Genomic DNA, 20,826 nt, shown 5'->3' with positions numbered 1-20,826 from the left:
GTAATGGTCACCTGTGGACTACCTTGTACCACAAGATGTTCTTAACCCTGAATCATCTGAGCTCACTTAGTATAAAAAGTTCAAACCTGAACTTTTACATCTAAACAGTTGGGAGAGTGAGTTTTCTTTGGAAAGTCAAGTTGATAGTTTCATCTAATTCTGGTCTTTGTGGTTAATTATGACCTACAAAGGGGTTACTACTCTTGGAGGAACTTTAAATTTCCTGAATAGATTTCTCTCTAGTTAGCTGGGTTTTGGCCTGCGATGTAGCCAAGTATGCTGGCCTAATCTCTTTAGAGCAGATTTCGTGGGGTGGACATAACCTAATGAGATCATCGCTGGTAAAATCTATTTTTTTCTAGGCTGAAGGTGTTACATGTGACAGATGGGAAATACGGTCTATGGTGGGAAAGGCTCAAGAGTTGATGCTGCCTATAGATAGGCCTGACTGTCTCTGTCAGCTGGGGTTGCTGTCAGCCATTTTGTGCCTAGGATGGACCCCTAGTTCATTGCACTTGAATTCAAGCTCCCTTTTGTTAACTTGTGGCATATATTGGTTGATGATATGAACAAGGTTTCTAAACTCTGGCCAGCACACAGAAGAAAGCAGTCATCTAGTGTTCCACCACTTTAAATTACAGCTGTGATTTTTGCTTATTGCCTTTTTAGTCTTTGTCCACAGTGTTTTTATGTAATTGCAGTCATTTTGTATACCTGTGCATTGTTCTGCATATTTTATATATGGGACTTGAGCATCCGTGGATTTAGTATCTGTGTTGGGAGGGGGTGGTGTGTCCTCCTTGATACCAAGGGAAAACTATATTCTTTCCTTTGTCATAAAAATTTTTCATGTATATTTGTAGAACTCATAAATTATAGCACATTAGCTACCTAATTTGATATATATCACAGTTTCTTTCTTGTTACTCACTAAGGTTGTATCTCATTTCTTGGTGGTGGTTTATTTTTTTTTGCTTCTTGTTGTGGGAAACATGAAAATGAACATCTTTTTGTAATGTTATTTCCCAAACACATTTCCAAAAGCTAGATCTCAGGGTATGAACATTTTAATGGCTTTTGGCTTTGTAACATCACATTTTGTTTTCCAGAGGAGTAATGCCTTTTTAGCGCTACCATTATGTCCACAAATCTCTTCAAAAGCAAGGCTTTTAAACATTCAACACAGGACATGCCTTTGCTTTTAGTTGTATCTTTTCTTATTGGAGGAAGGGACCATGCAGGATTTCTCAGTCCTGTCTAGAGTACCTAACTTTTCCTAGTTAAAGCTAGCAGGAAATGTCTGTGGTGTTGAGCTGCTCACTGAACAAATTCCTGCCTTGGCTACATGTATGGTAGGGCTCAAGTCTGGCACAGAGCCACTGAATGCATTTTTGGTGAGTGTTTTTTACCCCCTTCATATCAGATGTGAAAGTTGGAGCTTTTATTATAGTTTTTTTGCTGGTATAATGTTGTACAGTGGAGTTTACTGTATATAGTCTTAGTCACTTAAAAAAAGTGTCCAGGTTTGTTTAGAATGACAATGTTTATCTGTTTGGTTCCTTTGCTTCTTCGAAAAAATAGAAACATCAAACAAGGTAAAGTCCCATGTAGCCAAAAGCCTTTACTTGAACCTTCATTTCCATGGTTCCTGTTATCTTCGGGTATCTTGTGAGTTGATCTTGTAAAATGAACCCTGTGGTCCCTATTCTGGGCTAATTAACCCTTTGTGTCTTATATTTCACAGTGAACATAAAGACTCTGAAAAGAAACACAAAGAGAAGGAGAAAACCAAACACAAAGATGGAAGTTCAGAAAAACATAAAGACAAACATAAAGACAGAGACAAGGAAAAACGAAAGGAGGAGAAGGTACAGAACTTTCCAATGAGAGGGAAGAGTTGTGGGACGTACTTTTCATTTTATTTACCTTTTAAAGCAGGTAATGAAAGTACCTTCATTTTATAGTAAGAGCCCTTGGCCTTTGATGAAAAGGTCTCTGTCAAGAGACTTTAGAGCCAACTATAGTTAAATTATGAAAACCAGAGCCTTTTACCACTGTATTTACAGTATCAAATCTTCTCCATATCATTATTTTACTTTATATGACAAGTGGACAAATTGAAGATATAGGGTCTCTAGAAATGTCTATTTTTTTAATGGGGAAAATTGACTCTTTTGGGAGGAGAAGGCTTAATGCTGTGTTGGTCATGTGTGAATGAATGTTCTTGAGTGAAAATTTGGTGATGCTGGTGCCTTTTCTGGCTTTTGATTTCAGCATAACCAGTACAAACCTTCTCAAAATGACTAGGCAAATCTGGGTGCAAATGAGTAGTACTGTACACAGACTTTTAAAAAATTGTTTTTATTTTAGTTTTTGAAAAAGTAACATTGCTACTTGGTGAATTCAATGAAATAGAAAATGTAGTGAAAAATAACATTTCCTTTTTTTTTTTTTTTTAAATGCCTATAGCACCTGGTATTTCTAGGTGGTCTCCCATCTAAGTGCTAACTAGGCCTGACCCTGCTTAGTTTCTGAGATCATACGAGATCGGGCACGTTCAGGGTGTCATGGCCATACACATAACATTTCCCTTTTATCCTGACTGGCCTCCATCTTTCCCTTTCCAGAGGCAGCACAATACCAACTATTTTGTATTCCTCCAGAGGCATGTGTGTGTGTCTGTCTGTCTGTGTGTCTGTCTCTCTCTGTGTATACATATGAAGGTTTCTAAAAGACCTAGAGTATCCAGCAGATCTAGAAAATGGGGAGTTGAAGGAGGAGAATGTGAATATACTTTGCAGAGAAGGCAAGAAATAGACTATTTCTTTATGTTTTGTTTTTTAATTTCCTCTGCACTGCCAAAGGCAAATCCTTGAGAGGTGGAGTATATTTACTAAGGAGGGGGGGGACTTGCCATAGTGTAAAGGTTGAAATGGTTATTTTTAAGGGAAAAATTTCTCAGTGAATTGGACAATTCCTCCTCAAGAACTATAAAAAAAAAACAAGCCTTAGAATAATATGAAGATCTTCAGTTCACCTGTTAAATGAGAAAAGTCAGTCTGTGATCAAGAAGCCCTAAGAGTTGAGGCTTAGTATTCTCAAAAAAGAGAGAAGCTTCTTCAAAGGTAGTCCTTTTAAAATACTCATCAGTCACTATTGTTTTACCTTTTAGATTAGAGCTTCTGGGGATGCAAAAATAAAGAAGGAAAAGGAAAATGGCTTCTCCAGGTAAGACTCTTCTGCTTTTCTTTCTCTATGTGTGCCCCGCAGGCTAGCTGCCCAGGTTATATTGTTGTCTGAGTTTACCTAAAACACTGACCTGGCCACCTCCTGGTTTCCAAGGAAGTCAGCTCTGACGGGAGTTGGTCTAAGCCACTGTGAGCATTTCTAGAGTGCCGTTTAGCGAGACTGACCAGTACATTTCCCAGAAGTTATTTTGAATAGAAAAGATTAACAGGAAGAAATTCTTAAAAATTGAGATATAATTTACATACCATAAAATTCACCCTTTGAGTGTATAGTTTATTGGTTTTTAGTATATTTCACCAGGTTGTGTAACCTCATTACTGCGCTATCTAATTTCAGAATATTTTTATCATCCCCCACAAAAATTCCATACTCAAGTCAGTAGTAATTATGGAGTTTCCTGAAAAAAGCCCTACTCTGAGTTTCTCCCTAGTAATATTCAGAGACTCAGCCATAGATGCCTACTTGACCTTCATTTTAGGGATTGATGTAGATTTGAGTAGAAATGTTATCTCTTTTCTAGGAGAGAAAAATACGCACAATCTAGAGGTCACTTTTCCTGTGCTGTTTTTGACATTATGATTCTGTTTTCCTCATCAGCCTCAACTCCCTAAAATAAGCCCGAAAGTCCCCTCTAGTTTCAAAAAACGAGAAGTTTCTATCATACACTTTCGCTCACCTTCACCAAACAATAGAATGGATTTACTACAGGTTGTTGCAAGAAGTGTTTGCATTATTGACTAGGACAGAGTGTTTTGAAAGTTTTGCTTCCTTGAAACTTTGAACTTTCAGTTTCATTTGAGAACATTTTTAAAAATTGTGTCATGTCCTCTGGGTCCCTTAGACTAGGAGAAGCAGGAGCCCTCTTCAGTCATGTTAAGTAACTGTTCTAGGAATGCCGAATGATAAAATTCAAGAATCATTAGAGCTATAAGGACTCTGGACTTGGTGTAGTCCTGGTTTCAGTATCAGACTTTATGGGTTAGCAGATTAGAAACACACCCTTCGAGTCAGTGGTCTGTGTTCACTTGCTGGACTGCTTGTTACCTTGCTTGTGTGTCTTTGCAGAGAATCCAGATGCTGCACTGGGTGGAACCAGTTTTCTGGTAAATTGTTTTAGAAAAACTTCTTCTGGCCTAGTAATCTTTGCCACGTTTTTAACTTCACCTGTGATGATACTAGAATCTAGTATTTACTTAACTAGTTGGATAAATGGCAATGTTTCTTTCTTTGTGGTGCAAAACTTGTGGAAATTTTGGACCCTTGGGTCTGCGTTGGTCATTTCTCTGGTTGTGGGGAAAGTAGCTTTAGAGGCTGGCATTTGGGGAGTGTGGAGAAATAAGAAAAGAAAGCTAATTTCTTTAAACATTCAAAGTTCGTTGCAGGCAAGGGGATCCGGTATGCTTGAGGGGGTGAGAGTGGTGTGGCATTGTCTGTCTATTCTTAAAATCCAGTGAATATCTTGACTTTCCCTTGCTGCAGAGTCTGGAAGCTTATCCTTTGGACCCCTTAAGACGAGCAGCTTCGTGTCCAGAGGCCATTCCTTATACCGAGTTAGTTAGCTCTGTAAGTGCTTCTGGCTGGAAGCAGTGAGGTTCTGATGAGATGTGCCAGGCCAGGGAACATCCCAAGGCTATGGTGGTTGCTGGTGCCATGGTTTTTTCACTTGTTCCTTCCACTATTTGGTTCAAGATAGTTGTCTAATAGAATCACGTTTTTATATTCCGAAGGCAAAATCTTAATAAAAATAGGGCAAGGTACTCTTCTGTGTATAAAGTAAGTCAACTAAACCTAAGGAGAAATTTAACAATGAATAAATTTGGCTTAGGATAAATTCAGCTTGTTCTGGGCCTCTCATTTAGCATGTGCCCTTTGGTTGTAATGGCAGCTTGGTTATTTTCTTATGTAACTAAGGTTATTTTCCCTTACAACTTTAAGGTATGAAATTTGGGAAATAAAATTGTATTCCTTTCCTTGTATAAACTATATTTTCGCTTTTGGAGGTGTAGAATAATTAGTTCACATCATTTGTGGAGTCAGGTATAGAGTGTAACCCTTAGGCGAGTTGAGGAAACAATTTAAGTTTGTTCCTGTTGTGGTTTGAGTCATGTTGGCAGAGGCAGCTAAGATTTAGCAGAAAAGAATACTGACTTAGAATAAAGAGCCCTGATCCTACGCCTTGATAGGCCTGTTCATCTGTGAAATGATGACAGAGCTATCTGCTTCACAGAGTTGTAGTGAGAATCAAATGAGAAAAAGTGCTTTATAATATATACAAATTATGTAATTATCCTTATATTAGCTGCTTCTTAGAGATAATTTATCCCTACTTTGGATTACTTAATGTATGTGTTCCAACACTCATTAACTAACAATTTTTTTCTCTAGTCCGCCACGAATTAAAGATGAACCTGAAGATGATGGCTATTTTGCTCCTCCTAAAGAGGATATAAAGCCATTGAAGAGACCTCGAGATGAGGATGAGTGAGTATTTCTTATTACTTTGATTTTCGAAAATAAAAAGTTGTTTAAAGAATAAATGTGATATATGTGTCCACAATACACAGAAAAAAAATTCCATTAATTGACTTTTACTCATTTGGAATTTGTGAAGAATGGACTGGACGACTGATTTCTCTTTGAATTATGAAAAGTAGGGTTTGCTAAGCAAATAAGTAGTTTACCTGAGGCTTAAATGGAGACTATATATACAGTTTTATTATTTTTTTTTTATTAAGGGTAACACACATTATAGGAATTTCAAATAATGCAGAATTCATGAGGCATATTTATTTAAGTTTGTCATCACTTAACCACAGGTAAGTTTTCATTGTTAAAGCAGTTTTTCTCAGAATCTGTGCCTGTCAATGCATTCTAAGTGAAGCTTCACTTAGAATAAAATTGCTCTTAATTAAAACAGTTATTTGAAGCTTATATGTACCACTTCAGGTATAATTAGGTTAAATTCTGTTCGTTATTTTTAATCTCGTATAGCTTTTTATGCTCCAGGAATCTATAGAAGATTTATGGTAGAAAGTGGATGGAAAAGGAAGGGGGAAATACTTAGCAAACTCACTTGTATTCATTCAGAATTCATGCAGAATTTCTTCCCAGCCCTTATTACTTTGTGGTAGCCATTGTTGTACAGTAGCTTCCCAGATTTCCGTCTGTTAGTGGTGTCATTTACATATGTACCCCTCCATTCCACTTCTCTTTCAGGCCAGCATGCAGTATAAAGTTGTTTGTTTTGTTCTAAATACGGCTGTAATGATTGGGCCTTGGTCTGGCCTTCTTTACTTTCTCCATTCCTGTTCTTGACTGTAGAATACCCAGCCAAGAAAAAAATAGCAGCCACACCTGCCTTGAGGTCTCCAAGAAGAGTTTGGAGGTCCTAACCCTGTTGGTGAGAACTACTGAGTCACAGTTGTGTTAACTGCATATTCATGTTTCCCTTTCTAGTGCTGATTATAAACCTAAGAAAATTAAAACAGAAGATATCAAGAAAGAGAAGAAACGAAAACTAGAGGAAGAAGAGGTTAGTAGAGACTTCGGGCCTTTGAAGCTTGAGTTCGGAATAGGGAGTTTTCTGTTAAACAACTTTTGAAAGGCAAATGGGTTTTAGGAATTTAATTGATCTACTGTAGAGGAAAAACTCTTAACACGTGTACAGTGGCTGTGGCACTGTTAGTTTTCAGCGTTTTCTTAGCCTTCCTGGATGTCTACCCATAGCGACGCTGCCAGCTAATGTTCTTAGAGAAACTACGCCATCTTTATACATACAGAGGAAGTGTTAACAAAAAGCATATTTGGCTTAGAACCCAGGGAAAACTAAGAACATTTTTAGTGCTCTCTCATATCTCATAAAGCTTGTTCATCACTCACTTTGGGTAACCATTTCTATTTAAAGTCCTTTAATGGGTACCCCTTGGCCATAGGATGAAATCCAAACTCTTTACCACAACTCCTCTCTCTGGCTCCTACTCTGGCCCCCGCATCTTGTACCTCTCTTCATCTTGTGCCTCTTCTCTAACTAACTTTGTTCCAGTCATGCTGACCTTCCATGTTTTTTTTCCCCCCACACCACATTCTTTTGTGCTTTAGGACTTTCTGTAGGACATGCTGTTCCTTATGTCCAGAATACACATACTCTTCTTCTTTCTTCTCCTGGCTTATAACCTTCCTTAAACTCTCAGTTCAATTCAAGTGCTTTTCTAAAGGTTCTATTTGATGTTTGTAGTAGTTTTAATATACAACAATGTGATACGTTCTTTTGACACTATCTTATAATAAAGAGTTCTTAGCCAGTAATTCAAGAAAAACATACCAGAAATTCACAGGGGTTTTAATCTTACACAGTTCTTCTAAGAGAAGAAGGGGTTGGGTGAGTTTTAGCTATTATGCTGCATTTGTGGTTGGCCACTGTCTTGGTCACAAGTGTAAAGATGATAGTTTGAAGTATCAGTAGTAAAGATAGTGAAAGTGAGGGGAAGTGAGTCTTAAGAGTAAAATATATCATAGCAGTAAGAATAATATTAATCATTAAAATTAAATGTAATAGATGATTACTGTGTCCAGGCACTATTCTTCACACTTTGTATATATCATTTCATTTAATCCTTAGAATAACCTTTAGAGGTAAATATCGCTACTATTATCTCCATTTTACAGATACAGAAACTGAAGCATAGAGAGGTCAGATCATTTGCCTGAGGTCACACAGCTGCTTAAGTGGTAAAGCCAGGGTTTGATCCCATGCACTAGGATTCCAGAGGCAGCAGAACAGCGACCATGCTATCCTCCTGGAAGACTTTGCTGATCCTTTAACTCCACAGAAAGGAGAAGAATGAATGATGAATTCATATTAAGAATATTAACGAGTAGATGAGCCATAGAGAGATGATTGGGTCCTGGATTTAGAGAATTATAGTTTTTCTGACAACCAGTCTATCCTTGGCAGAGATCCAGGTTTATGAGAGCCAGTTCAAAGAATTGAGAATTGAAATATTGAGTAGTGATTATGGTAGTCAGTCACTCTACTCTCATGTAGTTCATCAGTAGACTAGTCTGTAAAGAAAAGTAAAACAAGTTCTCCATGCCTTTATGCTTATATTGCATTTATGTACAGTAATACCTTCCTTGGAGTTTGGAAGGTTAGTCATAACTGTTAAGCCATTTGGAAAAAAAGAACAGTTGACATTCCCCCCCCTTTTTTTATTGTTCTGTTTAACAACCCCTCTCTCTGCAGGGTGAAAAAAACAATTCAGGCTGAAAGACTGAATTAATACAGTCTTATTGTGGCAGGGACCCCAGATGGCAGGATCGGTCATTAAACTTCACTTGCTGGCTATGGTTGTTTTCATTTCTGGGAATTGTTCCGAAGTCTCTCAGTGACTGATTATCCCATTTTAAGGCTTGAAAACATACAGTGTAGCCAGTAGTTTCCTGATGGAACCATCTGCATGCTTGTTCAGAAACTATTCAAAGAATGTCTTAACTGAAAAACATTTCCCTTTCCTGTAGTGTGCTTCAGCCTAAATAGTAAACACTATCTGAATTAATGTGATCCTTCAGTACTTTCTCCTCCCATACTTACACATGTATATTCTCCATTACTATTTTTAAATATGCGTGATATTGTAGTCTTCCCTCTTTCTTTTATCCCAAAAGTCATTTGCATAAAGGGCCTGAGAGTATCTTGGTTGCCATCCTATTATGTAGTCTTAGAATGTTTACCTATTCCAGTCATTCCCATGAGTCACATTCTATTATTTTTCTGGTAAACTTGTGTTTTCATTATGGTCAGTATCAGCTATATGACTTTGAGGAAGTGACAAAAACCTCTGTTTCAGAGTTCCTGGATTTTAACTGGAAGAGGTCAAACCAGACTGTTTACAGAAGTTCTTTTAAGCTCTGCCATTCTGTAATCAATTTTTAGATAACTCAGAACCAATAGCTATATAAAACCCATTGAATAAAGACTTAACTTATCTTGAACAATTAGAACAAAGGAAAGTATTCTTCAAAGGAGTTTTGATTCTCTTGAGTGGGACTCCGTCTACTGAGCAGCATGTTTTTGCATGGATGTGTGTGTTTTGAGATTTATCTCCTGTGTTGGTGAATTGCAGTTGTTTATGTTTGATGCTCTTTTTCTGTGCCACTGACAGCTCATCTAGGGTCACAGTTCAAAGAAGAGCCATAAAGAAATACCACCATAAGAATCAGTAATCATTTTAGGACTTCCCAATACTTGCTAAGTGCTATGTGACTGTGTATACAAACAACAGTGATAAAAAATAATCCCACTAAACTCAAATCAATAATTTTTATTCAAATTGTATGTTAAATATCTAATACAAACCCTCATATACCCATTATTTGATGGTATAAGAAGAGGTTTACAGATGAGTAGATTTAAAAATCAGTAAGGATGATACACTGGGTTGACTCTGTAGCAGTGTTTTTCCAAATTTATCTGAAGCTAATAAAAATTTAATTTTTATTTAATTTAATTTTCCAGGTTATTCCTCTGCAGAATGAGTGTTTTTAACCAATTTCTCAAGGAGTTTTGGGAAATACTGCTCTAGAGTAAAGACCAGTAAATTTTTATTCATCTGCCTGAGAGCATTGGACCTAAGAATATCTTGTTATAGTGTTCTAGGATTCCAGTTTTTCTTCTTAATGGTTCCCAGAACTACTTCTGGAAATGCAGTTGGTCCTTATTTAAGTGCTATCTCACCATGTTTCTTTGTAGGATGGTAAATTGAAAAAAACCAAGAATAAAGATAAAGATAAAAAAGTTCCTGAGCCAGATAGCAAGAAAAAGAAGCCGAAGAAAGAAGAGGAGCAGAAGTGGAAATGGTAACATCTCAGCACTGGGTTCAAATGTCACCTCTTTGATTCCACAACCTAATTAAGCAGTAGTGTTGAGTTATTAAGATTAATAGCTTGACATTTGGAGTAGGAAGGAAGTACTTAAAAGAATCTCTCTAGAATAACATTCTGAAATAAGTTTTCCAGGTCTTAGTGAAAGCATCAATTAGCTCTTAACCTACTGGATGTCAAAACTAGGTCCCAGCGTATTGAACAGATTGAAGTGTAGACGTAGACATATGGGAATTTAGTATATAAAAAACATTGTATTTAAAATGATAGGGATTATTTTAAATAAGATGGATTATTCCCTAAATAATGTTGGGAAAACTGCCAATTTGTCAAAATAAAAATAATCTCCACAAGAAAACCTGGATGAACATTTTTTAAATTATAGAATAGAGAAGACCCTTTGAAGCAAGATATAAAACCAGAGCCATAAGGAAAAGATTTAGAAATTTGAAACATCGAAGTTAAAGTCTATATGGCAAATAAACTCATGCCATTAGTAAAAAACTTGAGAAAAATATTTTCAGTACAGAGGGCTAAGATTCCTAATAGGATAAAAGATCTTTTAAAACAAATATGAAAGGAGCAGTCTCATAGAAAAGTGAGGAATGGGCAGTTTTTTTTTTTTTAAGAAAGTAAGTAAATGAATAGTAAATATCTTAAAATATGGTCAACCTCAAATAACAGGCAAAGAAAAGTAATAAACTATACATCTTTTTGTTTAATGTCTCTCAGACTTGGAAAGATCAATAAGCATCACAATACCTAGGATAGTGGATATGAGAAAACAGGCATTCTCCACTGGGAGTGAACATTCAGGCAGTCTTAAGTTTAGCAGTAAGAGGTACTTTTGAAATGGATGTTTAAATGGGATTTTATTTCCGACTTAATAAATTTCCGTGTTTGGAATTTTAAAATAAACGTGTATTTTTAACTTAAAACTTGTATTAACTACTATGCCAATAATACATGATTTATATTTATGTTGAAAAATTGAAATGATCCAGAGGTTTAGAAGTTAGAAAAAAATGACAGTTACCTTTCCCTCTTTCTCCTAGTCCCATATTTCCTTTCCAGCTTTGAGGTAACCACTGGTATGTAGCGTTCCAGACTCGTTTATATGCACTTACTCTATGGCTTTTATAATTTAGAAAAATAATCCCCCAGTGCCCCTGAGGAAAGGGGAGAGATCAGTCACCAGAGACGTGGCTGAGAAGCAGGGTTGTAGTGGCGAAAATGCTCAGCACTGCTATGAAGCTGGCATTGTCGACGTGAACATACATGGGGATAAAAGGAAAGTGTAGACATGGAAAATCACAGCAAAGGAATCCCAGGTCTTTCCAGAGGTCAGAGTCAGAAAACGAAAGATGCGTTTTACTTTTTTCATTTTTATTTTATTTTTTCTTTGGAATTAAAGTTTTTCAGTGATAGAATATTTAAAGGCTTTTATGATCTCTAATACTATGATTTTTTTAGGTAAAATGAAGTGATTGTATAAATCAGGGGTTATAATTGGGAGTCATGAGAATGCTGAGTTAGTAAATTCATCAGCCTCTTATGTCTCTCAGGGGTCTGTGGCGGCATCTGAAGTAAGTGTTTGTTCAGTGAACAAGTTCATTTCCTTGTCATCACTAGCTCTGTGCTGTCTTTCCCCTTCCTTTGGAGCCTTGGCTCTTGTTGGGCCCTGAAGCAGATGTACTGGTTTCCTGCCAGTCTTATTTGTGTGGAATTAGGTACCCCAGAAGGATCCAATTGCCTAATTTTGCTTTTGTGGTTGAAATCCTGATTGGTGTTGCTACTCATTAATTCTGAAGACTGTGAACTTTGGTTTTTATTTTTGTTTTGGTTTAAGTGGGACTTGTTAGTCTTTAACTGAAGATGGTTGGTTTAGAGATAAGCAATCACAGTCTTTGCTGTAGCCTCCAATGCATGCTTTTCTCAAGCCTGATTATTATATTTTGTGCATACTTAAGCACACTATGCTTGATAGTACACTGTAAGTCTTTAGAGGTGGAGAACAGGAAGATTGGCCTCTTGCCTGAGAGCTCGTCCTTTGCTTCTGTCACTGTTGGCTGCCTATTATACTCTGAAGTCAGAGGTCTAGTCCTCAGTGACTGCCACTGACTGCCTAGTCAGGGAACTTACAGGACAGGCACTCACTCTTATTTTTCCTATTCCTTTTGCTGTCCCACTAAAAGTGTTATATACTTCACTTTTACCAGCTTGGTAAATGTGCAGATCTTTTGCGTGCCCTCCTTCCCCCACCCCTACCCACCCCGCCCCAAAGTCAACAGATTTATTCTTCCTGCCAAAAACAAACTTTGATCTTTATCTCCCTCTCTGTAGTTATTATGGGGATGGGAAAATGGTGGGATCCGCCTGGATTTCTTTACTATATCACATTTTCCCATGGAAACAATGTTAAAATGGCAGCAATATGCTCAGGCTCAGGTCCATGAATATCTGTTTAACCCAGACCCCCCTTACTTTAAGTGGTACCCATTGTAGCTGTATAGGGTTCCAGCTGTGCCTTGCATTAAGTACACTTTTGTTTCAGGGCTGACCTGTTGGAACATAAGTCTCATGTTTATTCTAAACAGATGATTCTTCACAAAAAGACCTAGAAACTGGAAAATTTGTTGCTGGTGTTAGGAGTGACTTCTAAATGGAGTGTCAAGTTTCCTTTAGCAAAGATAAAATACTGTAAAGAGAGGATTATAATATAAAGGAAGTAGTGTTGAAAGACCAGGAGTCACGAATACAGTCAGTAATACTGATAAGAAATTTAAAGACTGTGGTTTGACAGTCTCTTCAAACCAGAGAAATCCCTTGATTCTAGATATTAGCTTCCGGAAAGCAGTAGCATATGACCTTTATTTCTGAAATTTAAAAAATTAAAATATGCATTTTATAGTGTACTGTGAGGTACTTATTAACTGCAAGGGAACTTAATTTCAGAGAGATGTGGATGTTTACTTTTCTGTCTTACATTTATAGCACTTTTCTACCTTCTCCTTCCATATTCAAGCACATTTTATTGTCACATCGATACCTAACTTGAATTAGTAAGTCAAGCTTACCTAGAGAAGTCATTTTGATATACATGTTTTTCTTAATTCTGTTGGTGAATCGTTGGCGGGGCCTAAAAGGGCAACACTGCAGTCAGACATCTGTACAATGATAGTTGTTGGTCCAGCGAGACCAGCCTTTGGAGGGTATGTTCTGCGTTTCTGTTTAAATTGAAGTTTAATATTGAATGAGTCCTCAGGATGAACATGTTGGAATAGAAGGAATTATAAAATGGTTTGGAGTCTTAACTTGAAAACACTGGAGTTGATGAGGAGAATGGAACCAAGTTCTAGGGTAAGGGAAAACAAGGTGTTTTGAATCCGCTCACGGTTACTCTGTGACTGGTGCATGTGGGCTGCAGTTGCTCTCACACGTGAACGTACACACATGTGTATACATTTTCTTTGATCCGGAGAGTAATGGAGGACTCTGGGTTTGGGTAGCTTCCCACATCCAGGCCTTTTTATGCCGACGTCCAGTTGGGAGACCTGGTCAGTGTTGTATCTGTAAAGTGGTATGTTGGTTATAGGGGATTTTTCATAATCCTTCCAGGTCTAAGATTTTATTAAGTCTTGAATTTGAGATTTTTAAAAAAATTATGTTTAATTGTGATAAAATAACATAAAATTTACCATCTTAACTCGTTTAAAGTGTTCAGTTAGGCTGTATTAGGTACATTCACATTATTATGCAACCATAACCACAACCATTGATCTTCAGAACTCTTCATTTTACAGAACTGAAATTCTGTTAAGCAATAACTCTTCCTCGTTCCCCTTTTCCCCAGCTCTTTTTTTTTCATTCAATTTACATCCATCCATCCATCCATCCATCCATCCATCCATCCATCCATCCATCTGATTGCTTTTTTAAAACTAGCATTGTCATTCAATATTATTTTTTTTTAGTTTTAGGTGTACAACATAGTAGTTAGACAGTCATATAATTTACAAAGTGATCTCCTAATTAGTACCCACCTGGCACTATACATAGTTATTACAGCTGTTCCCTTTGCTGCACTTTACATCGCTGTGACTGTTTTGTAACTACCGATTTGTACTTCTTAATCCCTTCACCTTTTTCATCCAGCCCCTCAACCCCCTTACCATCTGGCTATCACAAGTTTGTTTTCTGTAGCTACGAGTCTCTTCCTTTTTTGTTTGTTTGTTTATTTTGTTCTTTAGATTCCACATATAAGTTGAAATCATATGGTATTTGTCTTTTTCTGTCTTATTTCAGTTAGTGTAATACTCTCAAAATCCATCAGTGTTGTTGCAAACGATAAGATTTCTGTATCGGTCTGTCTCATGGCTGAGTAATCCCCTAACTCATGGTAACTACCATTCTGCTTTGTCTCTGTGAGTCTGGTTACTCTTGATACCCCATAGAAGTGGAATTGTATAGTATCTGTCCTTTTGTGACTGGGCTATTAAGAAAATGTCCTTAAGATTTATCCATGTTGTAGCATGTGCCAGAATTTCCTTTATAAAGCTGGTTAATACTCAGTTGTATGTATAGACCACATTTTGTTTATCTATTCATTTGTTGTTGGATACTTAGGCTGTTTCCACCTATTGGCGATTGCGAGTAGTGCTGTGAAGATTTGTGTATAAGTATTTGTTTGAATACCTGCTTTCAATTCCTTTGGGTATATTCCTAGGCATGAGATTGCTGGATTATATGGTAATTCTGTGTTTAATTTTTGCGGACCTGCCACGCTGTTTTCCAAAGCAGCTGCACCATTTACATTCCCATCAGCTGTTCACAAGAGTTTCAGTTTCTCCATATCCTCATCAACACTTATTTTTTCTTGTTTGTTTTTGTTTTGTTTTAATAATAGCTGTCCTAATGGATGTGCATGATATCTGATGGCTTTGACTTACATTTTCCTAATGATCGGTGATGTCAAGCATTTTTACAATGCCTACGGGTTATTGGTGTATCTTTGGAGAAATATCTATCCAAGTCCTTTGCCTATTTTTAATTTTTTTTTTTTAAATTGTTGAGTTTGTAGTTCTTTATTCTCCAAAGAATAAAGAACTTATCAAATATATCTTTATCAAATATATGCTTTGCAGATATTTCTCTCATTCCGTGGGTTGCTTTTTCAGTTTGTTAATTGTGTCCTTTGATGCAGAGTTTTAAATTTTGTAGTCCAGTTTATCTAATTTTTCTCTTGTCGCCTATGGTTCTGGTATCATATCTAAGAAATCACTGCTAAATCCACTGTTATGTGCTTTTGCCCTATGCTTTCCTCTATGAGTTTTATAGTTTTAGCTTTTACATTTGGGTCTTTGAAACATTTTGAGTTTATTTTTATATCTAGTATAAGCTAAGAGTCCAACTTCACTCTTTTGCACATGAATACTCAGTTTTCCCAGCACCATTTAATGAAAAGACTGCCCTTTCTCCATCGAATGGTCTTGGTACTCTTGTCAGAAATCATTTGACTGTATATGTTAACTTTGATTTTATAATACGTAATTTTTATTTATGTTTCTGAACTTTGTTTAAAATATTGGAGTTGAAAGGTAATAGGAAGTAATACAGTGTACATAATTGGCCTTATGTAGATCTGTAGAGCTTTTTATTTTAAGGTAGAAATAATAAAGATTAAAATCTGTGAAGTTTATAAATATTCTCTTTGTAAGACAACTGACCGACTCTGTAAAAAACAAAATGGTACTGGTGGTGAGAGGAATAATTCTAGAGAAAGAAAGACTTTGAGACGTAGCAGCCACTTGCAGTATGTGGTCTTTAAATATGGATCTTAGTCTATAAAATACATTTTGGATGTATTGGGAAGTTTGTTAAATGGCCTGGATATTAGAATGATACTAGGGAATTACTATTTTTGTTACATATAATAGTATTATAGTTACTTGAAAATATCCTTATTTATAGGTGTTTCCTGGAATATTTAGAGGTGAGGTATTTTTTACTGAACCATATTTCAGCAAAAAATAGGAAATGTAGCATAACATTAATAATGGTTGTATATAGGCAATGGGTATATGGAGTTCTGTGTATTATTCTGTTTTTCTGTATGTTTGATCATTTTTTTTTATTAAATAAAAAGGTTTTTAAAAAGCCATTTCCACTGAGCTTTGCATTCACTTATCAGTGTCTACTAGATAGTTCTGGATAACCCATAAATGTCTTAAACTTAATATAACTCAACTGGACTATTATTTCTCAGTCTTCTGTTCCATTATGTACTTTCTCATAGGGTGGTTTTCCCCTATACATTAACCTCATATCTCTGCTCCCAGGAGGCTTTTTCTTACGTATCAACAGCATAAATAACACCTCTGTCATATATTCCATTGTGGTTTACTGTTAAACCATTGCGGTAGAACAACTCTTCCCGTTTCCATATCCCCACCTGTTGCTGAGCTCCTTGAGTGATGACCTCATATATCCAGTATCTTTGAACTGAACTATTGAACTGTATTTTCCTCCATTCCATCTTATTTGTTTTGAGTGTTGGCTTTTTCAAAGTGAAAGACACTGGTTATTTTGACCCAGGCCTTGAATATGGGGCTCAAGACTCTTTCCAGAACACCAGTCAATTGAGCATTTGATACTGGCATTTAATAGGTTATAATCTCTGTGTTAGGTGAAGTGACCACTAAATGAGGTTGTACCTTGTCTTTGAAAGGTGGGAAGAAGAGCGCTATCCTGAAGGCATCAAGTGGAAATTCCTAGAACATAAAGGCCCTGTATTTGCTCCACCATATGAACCTCTTCCAGAGAGTGTCAAGTTTTACTATGATGGTGAGTTGTTCCAAGGTTGTCCAACTTTTGGCCAAGAAAAGAGTCAGTTTCCATCTAGAAATGGAAAGTGAGGAACGATCTTGTGCTGTATCATCTTTTTTGTTTTTTTTCATTTTGTTTTATTATCCCCATGTGGTTTGGAAGAAGGGTCATCAGGTATTTACTTAATTCGTAAAGGCCCATTTGGTGCTGAAAAAGTGTCACGAGAAAGGGGCTGATAATGTTTTATCCGTATGGTTTCAAAAAGGTCCCTCTACGTAGCTCATGGCACTTGGTCCGCAGCTAAATGTTATCTGAACTTTATTTCTAAGGAGTTACTCTTCGCAAGAGTTATTAGACAGGCCCTATTTGAATGGTAGTGTTTTATTTTAGCAACATAATGCAAACTGACAAGCTGCTCATCACTAGAAAAAGTACTAGTATTTGGTTGAGGATTAGTTTGCCATCACCTCTAGATAGGGCTGGGCTGGTAGGTGTCTGTTACTCTACATAGCAGAACACTGTGCCTTTGCTATATGCACAGTCAAGTCTGATGAGATGCTTTGAAGAAATGCCCTACCTAGTTCTGTTAGTACCCTCGAAATTGTCCGCTATCATTGGCATTTCTGTCCTTAGGTTGAAGAATTTGATGCTTCTCTTATTGGCAGTGTAGCCATATACAGATGGTAAAGTTGAACTGATTACCCTTATTCCCGGAATTCTTTCCAGAAATGGTTAGAGCATTATTCCTCAAACCCTATGTGCATATGATTTCCCAGGTGAATCTGGGCCCATTTAATAGGCGTAGAGTGGTATTGGGTGCTTCTGAACAACAGGTCTGCTGACTAAACTTCAAAAAACACTAAGCAAGAGAACTGCCGACAAGCACTAGTGGCGAACATTCAAGAGCCATGGTGCATCTCTGTCTACCAAGAATGGCCTCAGGGCCATGGATGCTTTTAGGTCAAGTCGTGGTTTAAACTGAAAGGCTGGGTCTTATGGAGGGGCATGTCAAACTAGAATTCATTTTTTAAAACTGTTAATTCACCGTGTCTGTGTTCAGACACCAAGACCCAGTAGTGGTCAGTATTGACTATTCCCTGATCTCCTGGTGTTTACAGTCTAGCAGGACCCCATAGCTTCAATGTCAAATGCTTGTATCAGATAATTGTGTTCAGAGAGCACAGGACAAAGTCCTACTGTCAACCCCTCATAGTGGGTCATTCCTGGAGACTCTTAAATATGACTCAGAGCCAAAATTCCAATGAAAAGGACCTAGGATCTTGAAGAAGACAATCATAAAAGTACAGATATTCTATAACCCTAGTCTGGGCTTATCAAGAGTTTGAGAAAGCTCAACTGGTAAAGCTTCAGTTTGAAGTTCAAAGTGATGTGAGGGAAGCAGCCTGCCGGATCGCCTAGTCTTCGGGTTTCTTTTATTTTTTATGATGGGAAGCCAAAGCCTCAATAGTTATTACTGGTTGCCACGGTCCCTTTCTCATTCTTGTCTATTTCTCCATTATAGGAGCTCCAGCTCCAGGGCTCTAGTATTTTCTCAGTCAATCTTTTCTCTGGAATTTCTTCCAATTATGTAAAGTCCCACGCTGCAATAAGTCAAGAAGTATTTGTCTTATTAGTCCAAATTGATACTGTAAGTCTTGCTTTACTCTCCAGGGAAGCAAATTCTCAGACTCTTAGAATCTGCCAGGGATGTGGGATACAGGCTGGCTGAAGCAGTGAATTCCCTCTAAGAACCTCTGGTTTTCAGCTCTGACTCAGCAGTTTCTTCTTCCTGGAGCTCAGCCTTTTAAACAAAACTCTGCCTTTGCCAGGAACCTTCAAGTCATCCTCCCACCACTCTGCTGCTGGGACCTGTCATTTCATCTTTTGACAGCTCATCTAAAACAGGAGGTGTCAAAATCATTTCCTCTATTGGGACAGAATTTAGTAACATTGCCCAGAGTCCATTTAAAAAAAAAAAAAAAAACTTATTTAGTTCACAGTAAAGAGAACAGTTTATATTCTTTCTTGCCATTTATTTTATTTCATTCTTAGTGACAACGTTTTCCTTTATATTGAAAGCATGTCACAACTTTGCTGGCAACTGTGGTTCAGACCTGAGTGGGGGCATTCTGAATTGCAGGAAACCCCTGAAAGCCAGCCTGTCCTCCTCGTACCTTCCTAAGGCTGGAGCTTGGGAGGTTGAGAAGGGGAACGGCGCCACCTGTTGGCCTTTTAAGTTATGGATTCCGAGCAGGTTCTTTTTGTCTACCGTGACAGTTTCAAATATGTGCTACTATTTCCTACGTACTACAATCAGGGATGATGACCTCTCAATCAATCATTATGAGATGAGATGTCTTCTGAATTTTTAAATGAATAGGATTTATGGTTAAGTTTTAGTTTTCTATGATGTGAACATCCTTGTTAAATTATTAGTACCTATGTAATAGTAAAGTAGGGGAATAGTATTTAATTTCATTTTAAGTATAGCCAAATTATTATGGTGTGGATTAGTTCCAGATGGTGGTGTAAAGTTGGATTTTCAAGGAAAAATGGAAATTGGCCCTAAGAGTACCGTTAAAAGTACTCTATTTGAAAAGCAGATTAAACTCCTAAGTATTTTTCCTTTATTGCTTTATTAACTACTTAAGGTACACAAAATCTCTAGGCCCCATACAGATTTACTTTACATTGTATAACATCAGGAGTCCTTTAGAAGGGATTTCAATAAACATGGGCACAATACTAAGGACCCCAGTCATCCCTCGTGGTGTAAATGAGTCCCATTTCCCTGAAAGAGGCAACCTCATAATGCCTGTGGTCCAGAGCAGTGCAACTCAAACTCTCGTGTGCACACAAACCACTTGGAAGCCTCGTTAAAATGTACTTACTGATTCAGTAGGTCTGCCGTGGGGCCTGAGATTCTGCAGTTCTAACACACTCCCACATGATGCTGATACTGCTGGTCTTTGAGCCACGCTTTGAGTAGCAACGTTCTAGAGAAAGGTCTTATTTAGATTTTTCATATGGGATATCTGGGCTTGCCTGCTATGGATATATACATTTTTTATTCATATTCCACCCACTTCACTTTAAAGAAGAAAGATGCCTATTTCTTTTCCCCACAATTCCTTTCTTCCACTCCCTGCCCTATCCTTTCCTCCCCTTCTTGAACAGAAGCTGCTTAGCTTAGCAGTGGCAGGAGTCCCTCTGAGGATTTGATTTTTAAAAACCATTGAAGAGGTGTAAAGGACCTTGCTTTCTGAAAGGAAAAGGAAGAATGACTGGGCCTCCCCCAGGTCATCCCTGTCCTGAGCAGGCACCTGGGAACAATTTACTGGGATAGTCTCCAGAGAATGACCCAGGTAAATATCTGCTAAAGAGAAGGAGCATTTAAACAAGTAGATATAAATCAGAATATTGTCTTTGTTGTTGCTGTAACAATGTGTGATCAGACCTTTCTATACCTTCGGAAGGTAAACCATTATTAAAGCAGATTTCTCCAGAGCTCAATATTTATTATACTCAACATGAATACTATACCTCATTTTTTGGACCCACTTTTTCTTCTAGGTAAAGTCATGAAGCTGAGCCCCAAAGCAGAAGAAGTAGCTACGTTCTTTGCAAAAATGCTCGACCATGAATATACTACTAAGGAAGTATTTAGGAAAAATTTCTTTAAAGATTGGAGAAAGGTATTGTAGCTCATGGTTAATATCCTAGCACCTTGCAGAACTATTGATCAACTAAGTACTAAACAATTTTACCAAAAAAAAATTGTGCAAAATTTGAATTTTATATAGAGGTTCTATCCACTAAGAATGCTTCCATTTCTTTCCTCCCAGCTGTCATGTGGCTATGTAGGAGGGAGTT

The 20,826-nt window shown here is 37.3% G+C and overlaps 1 protein-coding gene across 1 annotated transcript in view; it reads left to right on the top strand.

Moving 5' to 3' along the window:
• TOP1 (DNA topoisomerase I) overlaps positions 1-20,826 on the top strand; it is a 78,343-nt gene that overhangs the window by 35,250 nt on the left and 22,267 nt on the right. Inside the window, exons 4-10 of the mRNA XM_016137547.2 lie at positions 1,745-1,868; positions 3,173-3,228; positions 5,635-5,730; positions 6,706-6,781; positions 9,998-10,104; positions 16,856-16,971; positions 20,527-20,648. Coding sequence (XP_015993033.1) covers positions 1,745-1,868; positions 3,173-3,228; positions 5,635-5,730; positions 6,706-6,781; positions 9,998-10,104; positions 16,856-16,971; positions 20,527-20,648 — 697 coding nt within the window. The remainder of the gene's footprint in view (positions 1-1,744; positions 1,869-3,172; positions 3,229-5,634; positions 5,731-6,705; positions 6,782-9,997; positions 10,105-16,855; positions 16,972-20,526; positions 20,649-20,826) is intronic.

Source organism: Rousettus aegyptiacus, unplaced genomic scaffold (assembly GCF_014176215.1).
Source record: "Rousettus aegyptiacus isolate mRouAeg1 unplaced genomic scaffold, mRouAeg1.p scaffold_m13_p_12, whole genome shotgun sequence".
Lineage (NCBI taxonomy): Eukaryota > Metazoa > Chordata > Mammalia > Chiroptera > Pteropodidae > Rousettus > Rousettus aegyptiacus.
This window is presented reverse-complemented; position numbering and strand designations above follow the sequence as displayed.